The sequence below is a fragment of the Leishmania major genome, chromosome 33 (genome assembly GCF_000002725.2).
Source record: "Leishmania major strain Friedlin complete genome, chromosome 33".
NCBI lineage: Eukaryota > Euglenozoa > Kinetoplastea > Trypanosomatida > Trypanosomatidae > Leishmania > Leishmania major.
In genome coordinates, this window is record NC_007285.2 from 301688 (window position 1) to 326056 (window position 24369).

The following is a 24369-nucleotide window of genomic DNA, read 5'->3' on the forward strand; positions in this document are numbered from 1 at the left end:
ACGGAAAAAGAGATCGGAGGTCGACCTCGCCTTTCGCGGCAGGCTGCATCGTGCTGAGCCCACACGGCATCCGTTGTTCCCTTCGCGTTTTGTGACAACCGCTACGGCCTCTACAAGCGGCTGCAGTACATCGAAGAGCGCAACCGGGGCGCGTGTGATCGGGGATGCCATGTCATCGCTTGGGGGGTTCCTTCAGAACGCCGCCGAGCCAGCACGCGCGGCCCCCCACCAAGGAGGAGATTGAAGCCTTCATGCTTCGGCACACTGCGCATCTTCCGTTCGTGCTTCACGCAGAGGACCTTCGCCAGGGAGGCGAGAACGACTCGGGCTCATCCGCAGATAACAGGCACACACACTCAGCGCGGTGGATAGCGCCGTACCTTTACACGGGTGCCGATTATGCCCTTGTCCTGGCCGCCTGCTTCCCAAGCCACTGCATCGATCTCTCGCTGCTGAACTGGTCGACAAATCCGCTGCTCTCCCAGCGTCAGGGCAACTTGCGTGTGTTTTGTCAAGCCGCACGCGCGCTAGCGCTCCCGGACGCGCCGCTGTCGGCACTACAACCGGAGCTGCTGCAGAGCAGCGCGGCCTGCATTGTAGGGCACCTCAAGGTGCAGCATTGGCTGTACAGTCTCTCACTACGGTTTACGCCTGCTACCAATCACGACGCAGCGACACTGCGCGCGGTGCACCGGCATCTGCAGTCGGGTGAACCCTACCTAAAGCGAAGGCGCGGCGAAGACGACGAGGATGGCGTGTGCGCGTCGGTGCGCGACTGCCCGCCCCTGCCGGCTGAGCACCTGCTGCGGTGTGCGCCGGCCCTCACCCCCATCCCCTCTTTCACCGATGCTACCGCATCAGCGCTGCTGTCTTCTACCACCGCTGTTTCTGCTGAGGAGGCAAACCTGAAGGAGGGCGCTGCGGCGTCTATCGCGCTAGCCAGCCACTTTGCTGGTGATGCAGCAGAGTTTGCAAAGAAGCAGAAGCCGTGGCTCAACTACAGCAAGCCGTGGTTGTTGCCGTCGCTGCGCGCTGCGGAGGCAAAGAAGACGGCGAGCGAGGCAGCAGCGGCAAAGCGGGCGCAAGAGGAGCGGGAGCGCAACTCTCGGTACACGGCTTTTGTAGCGCAGGCCAAGAATGTGCATGAGCAATACGTGGTGTCGTGTACCGCTGCGGCAGAGAAGCGGGATCAGCTGCGCGCCATCAAGGCTCTGCTACTGCAGGACATCATGGAGGGAAAAACAGTGGATTTCAAGGACTATGCCGCACGGCTTCGCGAGTGCCACGGAGGCTGATACATTCCAGAGGAGCCAACACTCTTTTGCGGACGCTTCCCTCTGCCCATCGCACCCACGCGCGCTCACTATTTCGTGTGCGTGCGCATGTTTTGTCTACGCCGTTTATCGAAAAAAAAGCGAGCAGCACACACGCACACACACTCACCAGCCGTACCCATAGACTCCGCATTCGATGATGGTTTGCTTCGCGCCCACGTGTGAGCAGACGCGAAAGAAATCAACGCACGCACATGCGCACAAACCAACAAAGCAGAAGTGTAAACCACCGACGCTGCGCCGTGTACTCGGTGCTCGCCTTCGTCTGTGTCAGCAACAAGGTGCTGCGCTTGCAGCGATGACAGCGCAGAAACACCCGCCTCTCCCCCGTTTTCCGGTTTCTTGAAAATTGAGCGAAAAACCCTCCGGCACATTTGTGGAGTAACGATCCGCGAAATGGCGCGACATTGTCCCGGCAGCCTCTGCGTCTGTCTCTCTGCTCACCCTCACACGCACACGCACACGCCGGCCTCTTCCTCTCCTGTGCAAGCGCTGGAAAGCATGAGACGGATGTGGGGTGGCATGTGCGTGCATATGCCACTGGCAACGCTTCGCCACTTACGCTTCACTTTTTCCGCATGTCCTCATATTCTGCTCTTGTGTGTTGTTGCGCGCCCCTGCTTCGCCCTACGAGGAACTCTGAGCATGGAAAACCCGGTAGAGGCGGCTCCATCGCGGTTGAGAGAGCGCCCTCGGTCTCCATTCTTTGCTCGGCTTTTGCTGCCATTGCTGTCTTGTTATGCGCGCCATTGCGCTGGGACGATACCACTGGCCAGACGCCAGCAAGCGACCCTGACACAGCGGTGGTCGGCGAAGGTTGAGGCAGGGGGAGGAGTAGAGGGTTGCCGCGTTCGTGTCGATCACAGGCTGCGCGGTCCCCAGACGGGTGGAGTTGCGAGGTTTTCTGCTTCTTATCCTCTCCCTGGCGCCAACTGCCGTACGTGAGCCGGACTTCGACGCAAGCGGCTTTGCATCTTTTTTCGCTGCGAGGGGTTCCAGAGCTGATTGTCGTGTGCTGCAGAGCACGATGTACCGGCACGCTGCTTCACGTCAACGATGTGGTGTGTGCGACCACTTCGGCTTTGTCACAGGCACATCCGAGCGTTGGGCTTCGGCGACTGCGCTCGCGTGTCTGCGTCGATCCAAGCATAATCAGCATCCCACGCAGCAGGAGCGTGTACATGCGATTCCCAATTCACGCGCCGTGAAGCTGCGGCGTGCCATGTGGATGCGTATGCACCCAGTGGAGCGGTGGACCTTGCTCGTGGATCTTGGCCGGCGTGGCGCGTACTTGATCGAGAAGCCTGCTCAACTGTCACCGTCGGCAGCTCGTGAAGTGGCAGACAAGTCCACGCCGATCTCCAGCGACAACCGTGGCAGCGCATCGGTGCTAGGGAGTGCAGACCCAAAGGTGCGCTTCACACCGGAGGCGACAGAGGCACATCGGCAGCTGTGCCATACGCTGCCCTACGCCGCACGCCTTCATCTCTGCCTTTCGGTGCTTCTGTGGATCCGCTGCTTGCAGGATGTGCAGGACACACTGGCACGGGTGCGGCTGCCGTTTGCCGCGGTGCGGCGCCCAGAGCGATACGCCGTGGCGGACGTCTTCCCTACCCGCTTGAGGGAATACTGGGTCGACGCGCACACCACCGTATCGACAAAGATGAGCGCGCAGCTGAACTCGACGGCGGAGCAGATCCCGGCGCCGCACGCGTGGGACGCCGAGACGTCGGAGACCATCGAAGACGCAGCGACAGAGGCCACAATGACGTTGGATGCCGGCCGCGTGTTGCATGGGCGCCACCAAGCCCGCCGAAGCGGAAAGACGCTGTTGCACCAGGTACAGGGGCTGCAGCCGCGGGCGAGTGCTGAGGACGACATAGCAGCTCGACTGACGAGCACAGGGTCGCCGAGTGGTCGCCGACGTCGCCGCCGTCGGCTGCCGAGTGCATCGTCGCTAGCGCCCAATGCCCTCTCTGTGGAGTCGGCCCCCGCGTCTTCGGCGTGGCCGGGCTCACTTGAGTTTGCCTCTGATGCATCTCGCCACGTGCCGCCGGTGTCGCTGGAGCCGGAGCCGCTCGAGGACGCAGCTTACCACGGCAACGACAACCGCGGCGAGGGCTGCCCTCTGAACCAGGACGGAAAGGCGTCACCGACGCCCATCTTCATCTGCGTCCCACCCGCCATGCACAATGCCGCCGCCGCCAGTCCCGGCAGCGCGCTGCCGACCGAGGCGGAGCTTCTCGTGCGGTACTGCGTCATGGCGCACGCTGCGGTTTTATCCAGTCTGTTTATCGAGGGCCGCGTGGTGGACTTCGGCAGCAACCACCCGCTGGTAGTCGCCTATGTGCGGTGGCTGCTCGACGAGCTTGTGCTGGAGCACTTTGTGTCCGTGTCCTTGCTAGCTGAGGCTGAGGTGGCTGGGTACCGACCGTATTATCCACCCTGGTGCTGGCGCAGTGTGCTCGTGCTGATGCCCCCCAAGCACTGCGGTGGCTACTCAGCCATGCTGCTGCGAGACTGGGCTGCACGCATCGTACAGGCAGCCCCCTGTTCTGTAGTGGTGGAAGGCAATGCCGGTGCAGGGTACGTGGAGCAGCTGAAGGCGGAGGTGCGACTGCTTCAAAGCGCTCTTGATGACGCAGAGGGCATGAGGGCAGTGGCGTGGGTGGCGGTGGGCGTTACGGTTCCCGTGGAAACTGCGCCAAGAGGGAGCGCCGCCAGCGCTGCTGGGGCAGCTGCCAGTGACAGCAACCACAACGACAAAGCGGAAGCGAAGGTGTCGCAGTTTCGACCGCAGCACTGCCCTAGGGCCGCTCCCTCGTTATCCACGTTCATCTCCGAGGCCAGCTTGGCATCGATTCGGTGGTTAGGCGAGTGGCTCAAGCCAGGGTTATCGGAAGCGGCTGCTCACAGCACTTCCCGTCAAGCGGCCTTTCTCGAGGCGGTGCGGGAGACGCTGGAGGATCGCTTCTACACCTGCGAGGTACTCTACTCCCCAGCCCAGTCGTGCCTGAACCCCTACCGCTTTGAGCGATGGGTGCTGGAGCAGCTTCCCGGCAATGTGCGCGTGGTCGGCATCAACACATCCCCTCTTGATGTACTGTACTTCTTTCCTCAGGGTGTGTTTCTGAGCCAGAAGGTGGGCAATGCCTTCCGCTACCGGGCCGTGGAGAGAACAGTGGTGGCGAAGGATGTGACTCCTTCCTCGAGGACGCATCCACTGCGGCATGCGGTGACCCAGTTGAAGCGGCTGAGCCGCCGCTGGCGGAGGCGGGGCGATGATGTGGCGAGTGGCCTGCACGCCGAGTTCTCGCCATCGGATCTCGCCGAGCTGAGGCGCGCCGCGCGTGCTATCGCCCTCTCAACCCCTAATCCCGATGCAGCGCCGTTCCGTGATGCTGAGGGCATCCCACCGGAAACTTCAGCAGCGGAGAACGCGTCACATGCGCTTGTTCGCGAGCGCACGGTAGAGTATCTGGCTGAACCTTCAAAGAGAACGCTGCTAGGCTTGGCAGTGGCGCGATTCTTCCGCGTCTAACATGCACTTTTCGCGACTTCTCCGCCCCGCACTCCTTCCGTGTATCTCCCTTCGTACACGCGACGCACGTCTTTACATTATCGACATTGCTCACTTCTACCTTCGCCCGCCATCGCTAGGCCTTCGTAAGACAGAGAAAAACAGAAGGGTGACCATGAGTGCCCTGCGCGGTCCCTGAGACTTTGAGCGTGTAGATGTGAGGTAAAGGTGCACGTTTGCCGGACACACTCGCTCCACCTCCCGGACACGCAGACACAATCTCACACACCTGCAAAGCAGCATCTTACATGGCATGCGCTCTTCCCTGCCTTCTGGGCGTGGGCGCGTCTGAACGTTTTGCGCATCGTTTCCATCCGCTTCTACGCACATGCGACTGTGCGTCCCTGCGTGCGCGTCTAGGAACTACCCTCGTCTTCTCTCATCTTCTCGCTTCCCTTCTAAGCTTCTTCTCCCCTCTTCATGCTGACGCCCACACCATCTCTGCCTCTGTGCTTGTCACTGTTTCTGTGTCTCTGTCCGCAGATATGCTTGTGCACGTGCATCTCTGTGTACGCGGCGCCTGCTGCTGCGCGCTACCCCTCTAGATCCCTGCTTGCGCTGCCCGCAGCGCACGGTGTTGTCGGTTGGGCGTGACTCCTTGCACCTCGTAGGTACGACCCTATCTCGCAACCCCCAGATTCGCGAGCCCCTGTGCGCGGCGGCTGTGCCGAGCTATCGAACACGTGTCACCTTAACCCCTCCCTGTCCTCCCCACTTTAGCCGCTCCGGTTAAAGGTTGTGCGGTGTGTGCGTGCGTCGTGCGAGCTTTGCTGATGATGCGTGAGGAGCGCTCCTCTCATCCTCCGAAAGAGCAGAATTAACCAACTGACGCTTTCACGGCGCCGTTGCCGCCGCGCCCCTCTGCCCCCCCGGCCGCCCTCGCAGGCGTCGGTGCTGCTGAGCGGCCGCTGCGGCTGCGGTGCGTGCGTGATGCCGAGCGGTGCTGAATAGCAAAGACGCTGCGCTTGTGTGCCTGTGTGTGTGTGTGTGTGCGTGTACGCCGGGCAAGGCTTCCTCTCCCCCCGTCGTGCGGCTGCCAGCAACCGAGATGAAGCTGATATGGTCCGTGTTTCAGATCCGTGTGACGCACATTTCTCTCTTAGTACATATCTTCTGAGTTGCTGCTGGCGGTGCGCGCACATGTGTATCTCTGTGTACGCGGCGCCTGCTGCTGCGCGCTACCCCTCTAGATCCCTGCTTGCGCTGCCCGCAGCGCACGGTGTTGTCGGTTGGGCGTGACTCCTTGCACCTCGTAGGTACGACCCTATCTCGCAACCCCCAGATTCGCGAGCCCCTGTGCGCGGCGGCTGTACTGGATGTTTCATTTTTTTTTTCTGCTGAAGGACGTGTAGTGGTGTATGAATGGTTGCGGTAGAATTGTCCTGTTTACGGAATGGGTAATGCACTGTTAAAGGTTGTGCGGCGTGTGCGTATGTTTGTGAATGGCTTCTAACTTTTGTTTGAGCGGCGCCCGTGGGCGGCGGAGAGGTGTGAAGGAGACCTCGGGGGAAGTGACAGGGTCGCAGCTGACTTGTCTGCGTCCCCGTCCGTGGCTTTCGCTTTCGCGTATTCGTGTGCATCCGTTTTCGGGCGGCGGGATAACTTCTGCGTTCTGCCGACGTCCCTCCCGTACCTCTCGCATGGATATGCGCATCTCAGGTACTGCTATTCCCTTTTTCCCTCTTTTTCTTATCCTTGCCGGTACAGAACAAACACTCGCACTCTCATCAGCGGTTTTATCGTGGAGGTGCGCTGACTGTCGTTGATTTATCCATCCGAGTGCGAATTAGAAGCACGGGCTATGTCACTCTTTGATGTAGATAGCAGCGATGCCTCCTCGGAAGCGTTGTCGTCCTCGAGCGATGAGGGCATGCTGCCGGGTTGCCCACCTCCACCGCCGACGGCTGCGTACAGCGCTCAGCCATCAGTCGCCAGCGGTGGCTCCATCGCGGGCTACGCCGCTTCAGTGTCCGCTCTGGAGCAGCGCCGCCGGATGGCAGGGCTTGATGCTGCTAGGCGGCTCAACCGCGGGGCGCAGTGGCGCAACGAGCTACTCGGCCCACCCGCAGTTGCCGAAAGGAGCCTCAGCGCTGCTCCGTCCTCTGCACAACCGAAGAGTGCGTCCCCCACCTCCGCCGACGCGGGCAAGTTCGGCAACTCCATCGCTGCAGCACTGAGCCTACGCCGAGAAGAGAGAGAAAAGACGTTGCTGAAGCGCCTGCAGCAGCAGCGCAAAGCAGAGGAGGAGGGCAGCGGCAGTCGGGCATTAGCGGAGAAGGACATGGAAGTTGGCGTCTTTGTGACAGCTTCCTACAAGGCACTGCTGCAGCGCAACCTTCACCCAACAGAGAAAGCCAGCGGTGGTCAGGGTGCTCAGCCCTCCAAGAACGCTGATGGTGCTGACGATGAAGGTAGCAGCGACGACGAAGGCCCGCTCGCGGCGTACTTGCGGCAGCTCGAGAGCACACGCCAATCTGCCACCGTCGCGAGTGAAGCGTCGCCCGCTGTGAGTGGGGTAGCCACCGGCGATCACTACGAGCGCATCATGAAAGCGCCACTGCTGGATGAAAAAAACGCGTCAGGGACAGCCGTTGCGATGGCGGGGTCGGTCGGCGACGCTGGCTGTTTGGCAGAGGCAACACCAAAAGTAATTCCTTCAGCGGGGGGCAGCGACGCCGCTTCACTTGCTGCGCCGACGCTCAATGAATTGCAAGATCTCATGGAACACACATCTGCAGGTCCGTCGCCGACGCCAGGATCTCTGGGTGCGCCGCAGACTGAGACGGAGGAGATCGGCACTGCGAAGCCTGCTGGTGCTGCTGCTGAAACGGAAGCCGCCAACGTGCACAGCGCCGTGCTGGCGCACGCGCAACTGCTGTTCGACACGCGCCAAGCAAAGGGCCGCCGCGGCGCGAATCCCACCACCCTCGTCGCCGCCGCGCGTCGCTGTGATGAGCGCATCGGCGCCTCTCTCTTCGCCTCGTTGTCGTAGCCGAGTCGGTGGGGAAAGCGGCGGCGGCGGCGGCGGCCGAGTATCGCGAGTGCGAGGCGTCTGTGTAGTTGCCGGTATCTGTTCCTCATGCACGTGGCACTGCCTCTTACTTGCCCAGCACCTACACACGTGCGAGCACAGTCGCGCACCACGAGCACGCAAGAGAGGGGGCCGTGCACTTAATGCATACCTTCAGACTGCACAACGAAAAGATGGACCGCGGCCAAGCTATGGCGGCACTCGGTAAGAGCGATGTTGGCAGGGGCATCTGTGTGGCAGCCGGCGAACACGCTTCAAGGTCGAGCGATACCGGTGCTCGCGCGTCCTGCTACCCTTATTTCTTCGGTCCCTCCCATCCTCCCCATGGCGCTGGACGCCTCCCTTCGCCTTTGGAGGCGTTGGGTAGTGGCGGAGCGCGTAATGCATACATGCATCTATATAGTATGAAAACACACCACGTCTTCCGCCATCTTGCTCCCACCACTCTTCTTGATGTCTCCATCCATACGCGCACCCTTTTTTTTCATCTCCTTCCACACTCGCTCCTCTTCGCCCACGGGGTTACTCGTCACTGTCATCGCATTGTGTCACGTGTGCCGTTGCTTTCAGTGCATCTCTTGTAGCGTAAGGCACCTTACTCTGTGTGTTGGCGGTGTTGACCGTACCATTCGTTCCCACCATCTCTCGCATGAAAGCATCGAACCTTGTGTGCGCGCGCTCACTCATCTCTCTTCTACCGGGCCCCTCCAGCGGTCTCTGTCCGTTGCTTCTCTCTCCTCTCTCTCCTGCGTGCATGTGTGTATATCTTTGTGCCTATACGCCACTCCTAAATTTCGTTTCGTTCCCCGCTCACTGTGTGCAGCATCTTGACGTTCTCCTTTCGACACCCACCCACCACGTTTCCACAGCACCGTCTGCACTGTGGAAGAGCGAGAGTCTCACGCTCTCTCCTCAGCCTTTCATACTCCTGTTCTGTTGAAGCCCTCCAACCTCCCTTCCCTTCCCCTCCACCCAAGTGTCCCTCACCGTGCCTTCTCTCGCTCTTTCTCTCTCGTGCAGCTGAAGGAGTACTAAGGAAGACGAGCGAGGTGCAGACAAAGAAGTTGATCCTTGTCCGTGTTGCGTGGCGCCTCTCCCTCTTGACCGGCTGCCGTCGAGTCATTTCACATTGTGCGTGTGTGTTCGCTGGTGTGGGCCCTTAAGCGCCACTTATCGGCAACGCCTCCTTCCTCCTCTCTTGCTTTCCCTGTCCAACTGCACTGCGAGTACGTGTCCTCCACATCTACTCTTCAACGCCTCCTCATCACGCCGCCGAAGACAAGGCTTAGACCCACGCTCCGCGAAGTAGTGGCAAAAAGCACGTTGCTCGAAAGCGCGAGGAACCGGAGGTGTACATCGGTGTTTCGCGTGTCGTGCGAGGTGCGATTGATGTTCACAGATCCTCTGACCGAACTCCTTACCGAGGCGCAGAACGAGTCGGGGCGTTCTGTGCCCCGCTCCAACTGCGAGACACCAGGTCAAATATCGATGACAGAGGTGTTTCCAGCGCCGGGGACGCCAAGCTCAACGACTGCGGGGGCACTCGGCCGTGCCTACTCTCCCCATTCTGGTGACCACGGCCGGCGGCGTGCGAGCTCCTCTCTCCAAACGGCTGGGGGTATCATCAGCGTCGCCACCCATGACGGCGAGGAGCTTCACTACCCCGTCGTGCAAGGACGCGCTGGCGGAAGCCTGTCACCGCACTTGCACTCGGCGGAGTCGTCCCCGATCATTGTCGCGCGGTCGACCTTGGCAGCCCGCGTTCATCGACACACCTCAATCACCTCCAGGTCTACGTCTTCTCTTAGCATACTGCCAGGTGCGATCGACTCTGGAGGTGCTGATGAAGGCGAGACCAGCGCTGACGCGCGGGAGGCCTATCGACACAGCCGCCTCACTCCGTCATCGATTCAACGACATCGACGCGTAAGCAGTTTGACCAGCCGTACCCCGCCAGCCGCGCTCGCCCTGCGCAGCGAGCCTGTTGAGGAGTCAGCGCAACTGAGCCCGACCAAATTTGCCACGCCCTCTTGGTCGATGCCGTCGACGCCGCACCACTCAATACCGCGCACCCCCCCGTCAGGCAGACAAGCTGACTGGCCAAGTCTGACAGCGGATAGAGTGCAAGGTTGCAGTGCCGATGTAGGCCGATCTCAGTACTCCGCACCTGAAGGTGCTCCAATCAGGGTTGAGGAGATGGGGGTGAGCACGCCGGAGATGGCCGAGTATTTTGCCGAAAGCGCCCTCGATGCGGCGCGGAGGCGCGAGTCTTCGGGGATGCTGAGCAATAGCAGCAGTGCTAGCTGGCCACTTTTCTACGAACAGGCGGTACCTCGGCGCTCTCTTCCAGAAAGCAGTTCCCACCCTGCGTCTCACAACGACAAACACACGTTTCTGGAGCATCTCATGCGCTTCATGGAAGATCAGTCCGCATCGATGCAGCGGCTGCACCAGCGAATGGACGCGCTGGAAAGCACCAGTAACAGCCTACTGGCTCGTGTGCGAAAGATTGAGTCAGACACATCGGCCGACGCGGGCGGCATCAACCGAGTGTCGGCGGAGTCAGTCTCCCCGTCCGCCACGCGCACGTCAGACTCGCTGGAGTCGGCGCCGCGGCCCTCGACCCGCGCACCGTCCAAGGCAGTTAACTAACGCTCGCACCAACACGGCCTCTCCATAGAGTGGCAGCACGAGGTTTGAGGCGCAGCTGCAGACAGGGGAACGAATTGTTTTTTTTTTCGCACTTGTGTGGCTTTCGAGCGTCACCTACATCGTCGGTGGAGTGCCACAGGCAGGCTGACCACAGGGTTTCGAAGGGTTCTGATCTAGTTCAGCGACAGTGAGTAGTTCGTACTGTCTTCCTGTGTAGTGCGCAGATGAGGGGGGGGGTAGAGAAAGGGACACGCGTCCGTGCTCATGCACGAGGAGCACTCGTGGCATCCACTGCAGGAGTCGCTCCCGTAGGTGCAATGAGTAAAGTAAAGCCAGCATACGAAATGAAAGCAGGGTCTTTTGTTTTCTTCTACTGACGGATACCCTCACCTCCCATGGCCCTGCACTCTCTCTCGCTCTTGGCGCGTGGTGTCTTCTTCTGTCGTAGTGTTACGCGTGCTTGACTCCCCTTACTGTAGTGCTGCTGCCGATGCGCGAGCAAATGTCGATTCTTAAAAGCGATCGGCCTGCATGAGCCTCCGTTAACCTTGTCGCTCGTTTTCCCCTTTTGTTGCACATATGTGTGTGTGTGTGTGTGTCTGCGTGTGCCTGCGTGACGACGACGATGTGTCCACTGTTAGAGTTGAGTGCTGATTCTTTTTCTTCCGTCTCACGGCAATCGCAATATGCCGATGTGAAGAAAATGGAGGAGGGAGGGGGGCGAGGGCAGGTGAACTGCAATCTGAAGGAGGTCGTGCTCTCGTCCACCCCCCCCCCCTCCTTTGCGCTCTGCGCGGTTGAAGAATGTTATATTGCTGGCAGGCAGAGATGTCTGATGCGGAAAGAGGGAGGTCTTCCCAAGTCCGCTCGGCTTATTTTCGTGTCCTCTGTCTTATCCTGTCTTCTGTACAAGGCCCCCGGCCCTCTTCAGCCGGTCTCGCCACCCAGCAAGCAGAGAAATAATAGCGATAAGGTCGATGATCAGGCGGCCTCCACAAACCAGGATCGCGCTTTCTCTTCCTCCTTTGGGTGCCGGCCACCCCTGATGACGGGGATCTACACACCTCTCCGTGCGTGGTATCGGAGAGTACAGTGCCCCCCCCCGCGCACTCTCCCTGTGGGGGGGAATTCAGGCAACCCTCCTCCCCCATCTCTATCCCTACCCCTGCCTATGCCAGAGCTACCTCTGGTGCTGGCAGGGCCGAGTGCCTGCGACGCAGTGCACTCAGGGCGGTGCATCGCTGCTGATGGCGGTGGTCAGGTTCTGGATGGTGCTGCCTCGGGGCGAACTGCGACAGTAAGCACGCGTGTACACTCTCCACATGATGGACAGGGTGTCCGCGTGACTCGAATGCATCCCACCACCCGGCCCTCGCGCGGCCCACTGGTGTGGGGAGGCCTGAGCTGCCGTGAGGGGGGAGAGGGTGGGATGCACGAGGGGTGGCAGCCGGCATAGCGGGGGAGCGGCTGTGAGGCGACCTGCACGGTGAGGGCTGATTAGAGTTTGAGGTAGAGGCGGTGCTGAGTTGACTGGGTCGGCGCATTACTGTAATGCGTGTGTCTAGCGTTGCTTCGCGCCACGCTGGTGAGGCCTGTGACAGGCCCTGCGTAGAGCACAGTTGAGCTTGTGCTGCCGGGGACATAGTATGGTCACGTTGAAGAAAAAGTGTGCTGGGCGGTGAGAGGGGACCGCTAATGATGCTTTTCATGCTGCGTTTTCCTCTCCCAGCGTCTCACCCTGGCTCGCACCGATCCCTCTGCCTTCAGCTCCCTTGGCCCCGTCTCTCGAAGCTGTGTTGACAGGCGATCTGAGGTCATTTCCACGAACTCGCCCCTTCTTTTATGTCTCCTTGTCTGTGCTTTTTTTTTTCACCGTAGACATGGCTCTACAGCGAAGGTCACAAACAGTACCAATAAGAGAGCACTGATGTGTTTCACCGTGGCTGGCCGACCTGCCGCCCCCCTCTCCCTCCTTCTCACTCCTGCAGCGGCGATTTCGGTATTGTTCGTTTGAAAGGTAGACCGCCATGCCTTACCTGACGACTTCAAGGGCCTCCGACGTCGTGGCGAGCGCCTCGAGTTCTGTGAGCCAGGAGGCGAACTCCGTCACGCACCTGAGCCCCGCCGCCAGGGGGGTGCAGCTGGCGGCTGGAGGCTGGAGCTAGCGATGGCAGCGAGGTGCCTTACGAGATTCTCGACACCGTCACCGTGAACGAGCGAATGGAGAGGGCGTCTGAGGCGCTGCTGCCACTGCACCGCCACATGCGCCTGCAGCATAGCGAGATGCAGTCTGCGGAAGAGGTCGATGGCGGCTATGTGAGCCTTGTCTCCCGTCTGCTAAACGAACACGGCGTGTGCCCTTTGGTGGCGACGCAGTCCCTGCCCAAGCAGGCGCTGTGGAGGCAACTGCTGGCCGCTGACGCTGGACCGTGGCCCTCTCGAGGCCGAGGCGCTGGGCTCGCACTAACACTATGACGCAGAGGTGTGGAAGCACGTTCTGATCCCCAATTTCACGATGGCCGATGCAAGTCGTCGAGGGCCTATCGAACTGCGGGATTTAGGCGTACGGGCTCATGCGTGGCCACCACCTTGGCTATGGCACCCCGCGGCTCGGTCGCTGCCTTGACCGTGTCTGTTTCAGCACTGCCGACCTGGTGCAACAGCGCAAGGGCAAGAAAGCGGTTCAGGTGCTTATCTACGTGGTCATGTGCAGCATGGCCGAAGACCTTTTCGGACTCTTCTATCGAACACCCGCGCATAGCAGCTATGAAGCTGCTCAGGAGGGGTTGCTGCGGCCGCAGTGGCATGGGAGGGGCGCTGCTGGCGCGGCGGTCGGCGCAGCGGAAGCAGCGCTTTATGAACTGCCTCCAAAGCGCACCTGCCCGGCGACCTGCACAGCGTCAGCTTCTTCGCTGACGCGCATCAGGTAAAGGCGATGGATGCCTAGTTCGGTCTCTAAAGCCCGATGGATTTCGACCTTGACACGTTGGCGGCAACCTCCTTATCGACTGCGTAGCCCTACCAGCCCTGCTGGAGCAGCGGCATCTCTAAGAGGCCGCTCTGGTGGAAGCAGAAGTGTCGCAAGTGGCAGTGCACTTTCGCATCGGCTACGTGACCAACTGTGCACTGCTTTGCTGAAAGTGAAGGGATGAGCGGAAGCGGACGCGAGGCACTCTCATCGACGAGCTTCACACACCGCCGGAGGTGAAACTCATAGCACTTGGCACGCCTTTACGTGATTGGAAGCGAACCGAGCCAGTGGAAGAGAGTGTGCACACCTGTGCAATGAGTGGACTGGATATCGCACGCGTGTATATTTCGCAACGATTGCCTCAGGCGCTTGTTGCAGCTCTTCTCTTCTCTTTGCGTAGAATGCGTCTGCCACAACGTTCGGGTATCTTTTCGGGCTCGGTGCCTTCGCCTCGTTGCGCACCTTACGAAGTTGCAGTTGTCACTGGATGCGTATGCTGGTGCATGATTGCGCGTTCGGGGGCGGGGGAGGGGCGGCGACTCCACGCCTTGTAGGCTCTCATCTCCTGCCGATAGGACGAGGCGATGATGGCGATGGAAGCTGCAAGACGCGAAGAGGAGCAAAACAAAATGCACCTGCCTCCATCTTGAACAGCAGTCCCGATGATGCAGGTTGTGGCTCCGTTTGATTGTGAGTTATGACCTCGCAGTGCGTGGCTGATGCCTCCCACGCAGATTGCATTCTCTATCGAGACAGTGCGTGCGCGCTCCTGCAGGTTGCCTGGTGTCGGAGGGTGCGCTTCTCCTTTTCTACGCCGTGAGAATCCGAAGGTGTACATCAACTTCTTCTTTGCCAACTTTCATATTTCGATTTTCCCCAGTTCTCAGCAATGGGAGACGCGCGAAGAGGGAAGCTGCCCTAACGTGCGCGGTGCCGCAGCTCTCATGTCTCATGGGGGTCATGAACAACGAGCAACACACTTTCACGACAGCAGCCGTCGAACACCAGCGGAAACGTTTTTTTTTTTGCCCCCTTCGTCTCTCTGCCTCTTTGTTCCGCTTTTCCGCCGTATTCGTCTTCGGCGACTAGGGCTGCTGCTTCAAGCACGTGCGTGTATGTCTCCACATCTGTATAACTCTGGGTCCACACCCGCCCTCATGCGTCACTCCTTCTCCTCCCTCTTTTCCCATCACACCGACCTCACGTGCTCATTCGTTAGCGTTTCTCATACAGTCCCCCGCACCCTCGGTCGCCCTTCATCTCTCCACCGCAAAGGACCAGCAAGCAACAAGCCAACTGCTCAGAGGGAGGAGAGAGAGAGAGAGGGGGGGGAACGAAAAACAAAACAAGAGCGCTACAGCAGCAGTGACAACACAGTACAAGACACACACACACATACTTAATAAAGGAACGGAACCACAACCACAACCGCAAAAACGAAACAAAGAGAGTGGAGCGAACGAGGGACCGAGAGCTCAGGGGAATGAGAGCTGCGCGGAACAGTACAGCGCCCACAGCATACTTCTTCATGTCCACCCTCCTCACCTGACTAGCCCTTTCTTTTCCGATTTAGTCTTCGTCCGCTGTTGCTCCTCTCTTTTTCTCTCTGCCTATAAGCTGCTGTTCCCTTGTTTGGCTTCTCCTTCTCACCACCACTGTCTCCCTCTTTCCTCTTCGCTGCTTCACGTTTCTGCGCGCGGTGGCGGCCTGTGTCGCTCGGCACGTTTTTTGGTGTGGAGCGGAGGGGAGGCAACAGGCACACAGGCACAAGCACGCACGCGCAGCACGGAACCAGGAAGAAAAAAAAACGAACGAAGTGCGGGGTGAAGACAAACAAGCAACATAGTTTGTGCTCTGGCGGTTATCGAGAAATCCTGCACCACTCTTCACACGATTGCCACCGCGTTGTTCAGAGGTAAGGTGCTCGTGCGTGCGCGTCTTGTGGACGGCAACGTGAACTGAGACCGACACCACTGATCACTAGGGCGTCCAGTTCTTGTTCTCGCTCTGTCTCTCTCTCTCTCTCGGCCACCCACCGTGAACACCATCTCCTGACAGCGCTCGTGTTGCCGCGTCGTGTACATCAGGACCGAAAATACGGTGAGGAAGAGCAAAGAAGAAAAACAAAACTCAGAGTGACGGCGACCACAGGAGACCTTACACTGGCCAGTGCACAGCAGCAGGCATTCAACCGAAGGTTATCATCGGTGTTGCTTCTTGTGTTCAGCTGGAGCCTCTCTCAGCACCGGCCGTCTCGCTGACTTCCTTCTCCGTTTCTCCCCCCTTTGACTTGCTCCTCCTCCGTCGTAGCTTTCCCCTTCCCCTTCGTCTGTGTGTGTGTGTGTGTGTGTGTGCGTGTGTGTGTGTGTGTGTGTGTGTGTGTGTGTGTGTGTGCGTGCGCCTGCTGCTATACCAGGTGTGCCTGGAAGGTCGAGCGCCTGGGGCTTCGTCCCTTTATCTGGGTGGTTTTCTCTTCGTTTTTTGTGTGTTACACTTCCCCCTTTTCTTTGCTGGCGCTCCCCTGTCTGTTTTACTGTTTCGGTCTTTTTGATTTTGAACGTTCACGTCTCCTGCGCCCCCCCCCCAGCGTCCTACTCCTTTCCCCGCCTCCTTTTGCCCACACCCCCACCCACCCGCGCACCCTAGCGAAGCGGAGGTGTTGTTGCCCCTCACGAACCCGCCCCTCGTTTCGTTGGTCTTCTGCATCTGTCGAGCAACACACACACACACACACACACACACACACGAAAACCCACAGAGAGAGGGTGCATAGATGTAGAGAGAAGGAGCGACTTTGGTGTTTCTTCGTCGCTACACATTCCCGGTCTCTTTGCTGGTTGATATTGCATCTATTTTGTGTATATGTATGTGATAGCGGTGTGTGCTTCCGCTGTCGTCGTGATCAGTTCACTTGCGCTGCTCCCATTTTACGCACTTCTCTTCGGACGCTCTGTCTCTATATCTGCCCATCTTTCTTTTGTCTTTCCTTTCCGTCTACCCGGTTCTTGTTGCGTTACTCAACCATTTCGCTTTCGTGGATTGCTCGCACGCCGCGGGTGCTTTGGCACCGAGTACTAGTACTGCTTCCATCTCCGCCCCTCCCCCCTTTTCTTGCGGTTGGTGTTGGTGTTGGCATTGTTGTTGGTCGGACCTTCAGGGCATACCTCGCTCTCGTTTCTGTGGGCTGCCGTGCTCTCTTTCAGGTGCAGCTGTTGCATTTCTGAGTTAAAGAAAGAACCTGCAGCGTGCGTTGGACCTTTGTTTCGCTCTTTGTATATATATTTTCGACGTTTCGCCTCTCTGAGTAAGAGCGCGGGTGCGTGCTGGCATCTCGGCGAGCGTCTTTGCGGTTGCGTGAGCACGTTGCTCAAAGCTCATATCGTGTTGGGTGAGGTGCGCTGGTCTCTCTGTTTCGCCTTTCGTATCTCTGGCGCTCTCTCTCTCTGCGCGCGTGCGTTGGCAACTGTACTTCTCTGTTGGCACCGGACTTTGTATACCCACGCGTTGCCAACTTCCGCCCCACAATTGGCCTCGATTGAGGGGTGCACACACACACACACACAGAGAGAGACGCACACACAGTCCTCTTGTTCCCGTTCTCTGCGCTCTCCTCTTCGAACGGCAGCCATGGAGTTTCCCGTAGCGGCTCTCACCGCTGAGTCGGCGCGGCAGTCGACGGCTCCGTGGACGCTGCCAACGAGCTCGGAGCAGTGGAAACCATGTGCTGAGAATGAAAGCTCGACCTACTCGTACACGGTGACGCCGCAGCATCGTTGCCGAGGTCAGCAATGCCACATTGTCAATGCCGCGTCCACGTCCGATGGCGACATCGACAGCGAAGAGCGCTGCGTCGCTCCTTCCACAGATAGAACAACAGAGGAAGAGAAGGATGCAGATGACACGGAGGACTGCAACGTCTTGCGCAATGAGTGCGGGGGGCACGTATTACTGCCTTCGCGCAGTGATGACACCTGCGCGCTTGGGGTGTCGCTGGCCGTGAAGGCCAAGTTAGCCGCGGCGTCGAACGTCTCGTGTGTGCAGCCGACTGCTGCTGCTACTGCTGCATCGGTGAAGGCAGACGCGGATGACTCACACGCCGTCTCCGGCGCTCTTGCCCTTCCCCGTGCTTGCTCACCCGCCCTGCGCGTACCGATCCAAGGGACGGAAAGGACAGCGCAACACGTGCTCAGGGCCGCAGACGATCACAACTCCTTCGCGTCAAAGGCCATGCATGCCATCGCCCTCCGAGCCACGACAGGGGGTCCTCCGCTTCGGCCAAACTGCTCTCGCAGCGACCTGTCCTCGCTCGTCGGCGGCACCTCCGGCGATGATCCGATGGGATTGCGTCAGCTCTACAGCCTGCCTGGCTCACGCGTGGGCAGCTCGCTGGGAATTTCAACACATGCCCAGCGAGGAACGGCGCAGTCGTCAGCCGCCGCCGACGCCTTCTCGATGGAGCGTTTTGCCGCCTTCTACGAGGTGGCGCTGGAGGAGCTGATGGGCGAGTGTGTGCGCCGCGTCGCCAACGCACCAGCGGCGTGGCGGGACAGTCAGCGGCAGCTCATCGGCGGTGATATGAACCGTGACCTGGCCACGAGCACGCACTCCTTTGACTCCCCACGCAGCAGCGCCATGCCCCCATTCGGCGGCGCACCCTCCAGCGTGGCACTCAGCTGCGGCACCCCTGTGTACTCGCCACGCTTCGCCAATCCGCTGCACAACATACATGGACTGCACGTCCGCGAACTCAGCAGCGACGTCGCAGCCGCTCAGAGCCGCACCTCCACCCCACTGCCACCACCGTCTCTGCATGCAAACACGGTCTTCTTCAGCGCTGCCGGGCAGGAGCGCCAGGCGGAACAAGCGAAAAGCGTAGTGGATGAGGGGGCGGTGTCGACGTTGCTCGCTGCCCTGGGCCGACACCATGGCAAGATGGCACCGATGGTGTTCATCGCTGGCCTGGCGTACCTTGCGCGAGTCACGGCGCAGTGCGCCTCCGAGTTTCTGAGCGTTACACACGCAAACTGGTACCGCCTCACCACCACCGCCATTCTCGTTGCCGCCAAGGTGTACGACGAGCACAGCTCGCCCCGACTGAACGCCTGCTTTGCCCGATCCTCCGGCATTCCACTGAGCGAGATGACGCGGATGGAGCTTGACTTTCTGTACCTCCTCGATTTCGATCTGCTCCTGAAGGAATCGGAGGTGGAGCAGTGGCTAATATGGATGGAGACGCTCGCGCTGCGCCGCGACTTGATGACGCCACTCAACACTTACGTGCTAGACACAAGCGCGAGCACGCCTGCCGTCCAATTCGCCAGCACCCCGAAGCCGTCTTTCACAAGCTGCACCGCACTTACAGAGTACGGGGAGCGCAGCAAGACATGCGCGATATGCGAGACGGGACGCACGCCGGGCTTATCCTGCGAGGTTCCGGAGGGCGAAGAAGAGACGGTCGGGACCTCCCTGTTCTCTGCAGTCGTCCCGCGCAGCGTCCCGCAGATGCGTGTGGCTTGCAGCTGTGCGATGACGGCCCCGTGCGCCGTCAGCAGCGCTGCGCACTCGCGATGCCCTACTGGTGCAGCGGTGGCGACTGACGCGCCATTCCTCACTGCCCCCCTCGCCGACCTCTCCAGCCTCCCGCCTCGCAGCTCCGCTAGCTCGGTGCTGCTTCCGGCCAGTGTGTTGGATGGCACCTTCAGTGCCGTTAGCGCGGCGAGTGTGCCAGGCCGCGCGTCATCTTCCTTGAATGACCGTCGGGCCTTTGTTCCACCATTACCGATCCTCGGCGCGCTGCCGCTTCGCCCGCCGACGGCGAAGAGGCGCCTGTTCAGCGTCGTGCACGGTACTGCCGAGCCGCCGAGCCCGATTTCGGTGCGTCAGCTCGGCCGCCTGGGCGGTAGCCCGCCAAGTCCGCTGCGGCCCCCTTCGGTGGGGCGGCACCCGTCGGTGCGGTTCTTCAAGTCGCAAGCCACGCATGCTCACGGGCCGCACCGCCACGCCAGTGGAACGGCGGGTCGCGCTGAACTCGGCACGAACGGCGCCGAGGACGGCGGTGGCAAGGTGTCGAGGCGGTCGTGCCAAGATCAGCTGACGAGGGCGGGCAGCGCAAGTGCAACTGGCCAGACCCCGGCACCCGCCGCGGCGAGCTACCAGCAAAAGCGACGCTGGGGTCCACTCGGTATGGTGCAGCATGTGCGTGATGTTCTCGGCGTCACAGCTTCTTTGGTGCGTGGTCAACTGAACGTGCTAGCACCGTCAGCGCATGCCGAGGAGTTGAGTCGGCTGCCGCCGCCGCAACAGAACAAGCATCAACCCGCGTCGCAGGCGCTACGGTCGTCTACCAACAGTCTTTCTGGAAGGGGGGCGCGTACGAGTCTGCAACCGCAGTCATCCGCCGCGCCGCCGCGTCGCACCAACAGCGGTGGCACCTATCCGCCTTTTCCCGAGAATTGGATGGACGAGCGAAAGCCGCAGGCATGCAATGCTCCGCCCGCCGCAGTCGCATCTCGTGGCTCTACCGACTCTCATCCCCAGCCTAGCCCTACTGCACCGGCTCGCGACCGCTGCGGTCCTGCGACGCCTGGCGTTGTAACCAGGCGGAGCCCGATGCCCCGAAGCAGCCCGCAGCAGGTAGACCCTTGCTCGTCGGCGGGGACGCAGCCGTATACGAGTACGGTTGCTAATGCCGCTGCTGCTCAGCCAACAGCGGCGGCAGCCGCGAACGGGGCGTACGCGGACGGCGACGACTCCCACGACGAGGATGACGAGGGGTACGTGGAGTGCGAGTACGGCTACTACACCGAGGACGGTTACTTCCACTACTATGACGACGACGAGGGCGCGGATGGGGAGTACGACGAGTACTACGGTGAAGAGGACGAAGAGGACGAAGAGGGCGCGTGGTACGAGGATGATGAGGACGAAGCTGCTTACTTCCAGCGATGCCGCCCACCGCTGACACACTCGCCGCCGTCCTTGTAGGATGAAGATGAGCTGTCAGATGAAGCGGCGCTGCAGGAGTGGTTCCTCTGCCATCGCTTCTTTGATGCCTTCTGCAGCTCACTGAACAAGAGCTTTCTCCCTTTTCATCATTGGCTGCCTCCCTTATAGATGCCGAAGCAGGGAGAGACAGTTACCGGAGAGAGGGGTGGTGGAGGTGAGAGGTGCGAGAGTATCGCTGCACGTGGTCACAGTGCGCCTACACAGGCACTTGAACGAGGCACACGCGTCACGAGGGGCGTATGGCCGAGTGTCTCTCTCTCTCTCTCTGTGTTGATGTGTGCGTCGAGCAGTGCGAGAGAGAGAGAGAGAGAGACAGAGATATGCCGGTGGAGGGGTGCCCTCTTTTTTTTTTTGTGTGTGTGTTTGTTTTTGGCTCTCGGCCGAATGACGTGGGTAGGTGATCGACCTTGTCCGAGGTAGCTTCATGGGCGGCGGCCTTTGCCCTCCTCCCTCTTCTCTCTTCTCGTGGCCATCTCCACGGTGTGGTGTCGCGTGGCTCATTGCGTGACGGCTGTGAACACACGCACACGCATTCACCAGAGGCGAAGCGAGAGAAGGAATCAACTTGGTTGAAGGACGGTGAAGAGCAGAAGATGCCCAGCAAGTGAACAGCATGAACAACATAAAAAGAGAAACTGTGAGGCGCGCGAGGACAGGCACTGAGTTGAGCATGCAGGCAGCTGCAAGGTGTAGCGTGGTTGATGCACGTAAAAGAAGGTGGTGCATATGTGTGTGGGTGTGTTGGTGTGCGTGTGGCAGGCGGTAGGAAGAAGGCAAAGCATTTTGGTATACCATAGCCCCTCGTCTTGATTGTTGTTGTTCACTTGTGTGCGTGTGTGTGTGTGTGTGTGCTTTCTCTTCTGCTGCTACTGCGACCCTACCTATAAAGTAGTCGGTGCGCCTCTCGTTCTCGGTCCCTGTTAGCGTGTCGAGGTGGGAGCGCATGCGTAGGTCAACCGTACGGCTGTAGTTTCACTGGGCGGACTTGCCCCCATCTGTGTTGTGTTCGATCCTTACTTTTCTTGCTCACCGCCTCTGTGTTGATCATCATGACTGATGGCTTCAAGGCAGGCGTTGGCGGTATGTGCTTCGTGGCGCTGCACTCGCTCTTGTCCTCCGCATTGACGAAAATGATATAACACCTTTGCTGCTTTTGGTTGCCGACGCGTGCTCGGATGCCTCTCTTGCCTTGACCTTACCGTGCCGGTGTTTTGTGTTTCCTAGCTGGTCTGCTTGGCGTCTTGTCGTGGGACGTGTGGCACCGGTGACGCACCTTTATATCGCTCTCGCTCTCTCATCATGTCGACTCCCGTCGTGTCTTCTACGCTACCGCCCCATGCCCGCTGCTTCAGGGCTTGTACCATTCCGTGGCTCTTGGGGCGGTGGTGGAGCCGTATAGATGCCCGTGCTTTTGGATACCAGAAAGAGGTAGCACCGGGTATGGCGTCACGCTACACACACGACTCTTGCCGTGTGTGTATGTGTGAGCTTCTGCTGACACACTCCCTGTACTGCACCGCCATGTCGCCCCCATTCGAGATGAGGACCAAACACAAAAAGAGGGACTTAAAAGGTGGGTGGTGGTGCTGGTCACAACATTGCAGCTGCACACAGACACTCGCGCAAGAGCGGATTGCTCAAAGAAGTGTGTGTGCCACTCCCGTTCTTCCTCTTTTCCCCCTCCCTCTCTCTATAAAAAAGGTAGTAAAGGCTCGAATAAATGAGCGACAACAACATCGACATATCCTCCTCTCACTCGCTGACGCCTGCTTCCCTATTGCTCAGTGGACGGGAGACGTGTGTAATGCTGCATCAAGGTACTCGGACAGGGACTCCAGCACCGAGGCACACAAATACACACACACACACACACACACACACACGTGCTCCAACATCGACAAGAAGGACGCCATTCGTGTGCAGGCGAAGAAGCGCTCCCGGCGCACACGCTACGTGTATACGCTATTGTCTTTGCCTTCTTCGTTTCTCCGCGAGTGCCCCGTGTGCGTGGTTGGGCGTTGGGGAGCGAGGCACGGACATAACAAAAAAGTCGGAGTGCCCGCAGCAGCGCACGTCATGCCCCCTGTTCCTTGTGCGGCCGTGATGCCTTCTACCACAGTAGCCAGGAACCCTGGTTCGACGCCACATACACACACACACACACAAGCACCGAACGTGCATGCGGTGCACACCTCCCTTCCATCTTATACCGCTTGTCTCCTCTCGCAAAGTTCTCTCTGCGTATGCGAATCCACTGCGCCTTGCCAACTCTCGCCTTTGCTTTTCCTTTCGCCTCTCTGTAACCTCTTCGGCTCCACGCACGCGACTGCCCACGTCTCGCACACTCTTCTGCGTCACGCACATGGCGTGGGACCCACGCTCACTTAACAGTAGCAACAGAGTTACCAAGCGACCGGGCACCTTCTGTGAGTAGGTTACAGGGACGCTTCGGCCGCGCGCGCTTTCAGCTCTCCCCACAGGCGTTACTATGTGTTCACCAAAACACGCAGACGCAGGGTACCCACTTTCCAGCGCTCAAACTAGCCTTTCCTCATAAAAGAAGCAAGTGTTTCTCCGCACGCTGTGCCTCGATAGCTTTCCCTGCAGTAGACAACTACAGCGCCAGTGACCAATTCTTTTCGCTGTTTTCCCTCTTCACGTGTGCTTGTATGTGTGTGTGTGTGTAAGTGTGTGTGTAAGTGTGTGTGTGTGTGCTTCCGCATTGATGTTGACGCCGGCCCCCTTTCCAGACTGTCCCTACCCCCTTCTCCCCACCAATACCACCACCACCACCGCCGTCTCTCTCCATCACGGCCTTGACTTTTTGTGTCTCTTTCGCCAGCTGTCTCTGCCACCTTCAGTGCGTGCATGCTTTACATCTTACTTCATTTTCCGACATTGCGTTTCTTCTCCTCTTCTGTCTTTTCGCTTCGTTTGCCCACTGCTGTAGTTGTTGTTGTGGTTGCTCCTGCCGCTGCCCCCCCTATCACCCCTCCTCCTGTGTAGAGTAGATGTCTTTACAGCGCCCATAACTTTCTGTCTCTCCACTGTTCTTGCAGCGCCCGTCTGTTATTCTCTTCACACCCGTGCCCCACTGCCTGTGTGTGCGTGTGTGTGTGTGTGTGTGTGTCTGTGCGTGCTCTTCTTGTTCCTGGTCTCGTCACCGTTTCTCCCTTCCTCCCTGCCTCGCTCTCCGCGTAGAGTGTGTATTTGTATGTGCACGTGCACGTGTGCTGGCAACCGTTTTCCTCATCGAGTCGCTGCGTTGTGCGACTGCTTCCCCCCCCTACTCGCCTCTATACCCACGCGCCATAGGGAAGGGGGGACGGTTTTGCGTGCTGACCACGTCTGCGTATTTTCTAAGCGATACAATATATATATATATATTAGTTTGTAGTGGTTGCTTGTGTGTGTGCGCGCGCCGGCACGTGCAAGCGCGTGTGCTGGTAATTGTGGCTTTCTGTCACGTGACTTTGTGGGTACGGTAGGGTTCTACGACGCACGCGGTGAAGAATCGGCGGAGCACCGGTAATCCTCCTCGTTTTCCTTTCCGTTGAAACACATTCGCAGCAACAAGTGACTACACACGGTGCCCTCCTTCAGCGCCGTCTCTGTACCCCCACCCCCTCCCTTCTCTCCCCTTCCTTCCCCCGACTTTAGGGAGCAGAAGAAGATTCGCCATTGAGGAAAGCGAGGCAGTGCGCCCGTGCGAGTGCCTGCATCCGCTCCTCATCTTCTGCCCCTCTTTTATCTTTGTATGGGTACGCAAGCCGCTCTCACCCCCTCCCCCTTCACC

The 24369-nt window shown here is 59.5% G+C and overlaps 5 protein-coding genes and 5 non-coding genes across 12 annotated transcripts; all 10 read left to right on the forward strand.

The window, feature by feature from the left end:
- Nucleotides 1-164: 164 nt before the first annotated feature.
- LMJF_33_0740 (conserved hypothetical protein) lies at nt 165-1295 on the forward strand (the record flags this gene model as incomplete). The annotated part of the gene is made up of 1 exon (XM_001685765.1): nt 165-1295. The coding sequence occupies one exon, from the start codon at nt 165-167 to the stop codon at nt 1293-1295; it is 1131 nt and encodes a 376-aa protein (XP_001685817.1).
- A 1261-nt stretch (nt 1296-2556) lies between these two features.
- Nucleotides 2557-4875, forward strand: LMJF_33_0750 (conserved hypothetical protein; the record flags this gene model as incomplete). The annotated part of the gene is made up of 1 exon (XM_001685766.1): nt 2557-4875. One exon carries the CDS (start codon nt 2557-2559, stop codon nt 4873-4875), a length of 2319 nt encoding a protein of 772 aa, XP_001685818.1.
- A 610-nt stretch (nt 4876-5485) lies between these two features.
- Nucleotides 5486-5555, forward strand: LM33Cs2H1.1. The gene has a single exon (XR_002461070.1). It is a non-coding gene; the product is annotated as an H/ACA-like snoRNA (small nucleolar RNA).
- Nucleotides 5556-5680: 125 nt separating this feature from the next.
- On the forward strand, nt 5681-5818 carry LM33Cs2C1about:.1. Of its 2 annotated transcripts, none has more exons than XR_002461052.1 (1): nt 5681-5818. It is a non-coding gene; the product is annotated as a C/D snoRNA (small nucleolar RNA). The 2 variants fall into 2 exon arrangements; XR_002461053.1 differs by having other exon boundaries at nt 5682-5817.
- Nucleotides 5819-5955: 137 nt separating this feature from the next.
- On the forward strand, nt 5956-6036 carry LM33Cs2C2.1. 2 transcript variants are annotated; one of them, XR_002461050.1, is made up of 1 exon: nt 5956-6034. It is a non-coding gene; the product is annotated as a C/D snoRNA (small nucleolar RNA). The 2 variants fall into 2 exon arrangements; XR_002461051.1 differs by having other exon boundaries at nt 5959-6036.
- Nucleotides 6037-6130: 94 nt separating this feature from the next.
- LM33Cs2H1.2 lies at nt 6131-6200 on the forward strand. The gene has a single exon (XR_002461071.1). It is a non-coding gene; the product is annotated as an H/ACA-like snoRNA (small nucleolar RNA).
- A 584-nt stretch (nt 6201-6784) lies between these two features.
- On the forward strand, nt 6785-7906 carry LMJF_33_0760 (conserved hypothetical protein; the record flags this gene model as incomplete). The annotated part of the gene is made up of 1 exon (XM_001685767.1): nt 6785-7906. One exon carries the CDS (start codon nt 6785-6787, stop codon nt 7904-7906), a length of 1122 nt encoding a protein of 373 aa, XP_001685819.1.
- Nucleotides 7907-9334: 1428 nt separating this feature from the next.
- LMJF_33_0765 (conserved hypothetical protein) lies at nt 9335-10597 on the forward strand (the record flags this gene model as incomplete). The annotated part of the gene is made up of 1 exon (XM_003722342.1): nt 9335-10597. One exon carries the CDS (start codon nt 9335-9337, stop codon nt 10595-10597), a length of 1263 nt encoding a protein of 420 aa, XP_003722390.1.
- Nucleotides 10598-12745: 2148 nt separating this feature from the next.
- Nucleotides 12746-14215, forward strand: LMJF_33_ncRNA2. The gene has a single exon (XR_002460996.1). It is a non-coding gene (non-coding RNA).
- A 3688-nt stretch (nt 14216-17903) lies between these two features.
- On the forward strand, nt 17904-20552 carry CYC5 (putative CYC2-like cyclin; the record flags this gene model as incomplete). Its single annotated transcript, XM_001685768.1, has 1 exon — nt 17904-20552. The coding sequence occupies one exon, from the start codon at nt 17904-17906 to the stop codon at nt 20550-20552; it is 2649 nt and encodes an 882-aa protein (XP_001685820.1).
- Between the last annotated feature and the right edge of the window lie 3817 nt (nt 20553-24369).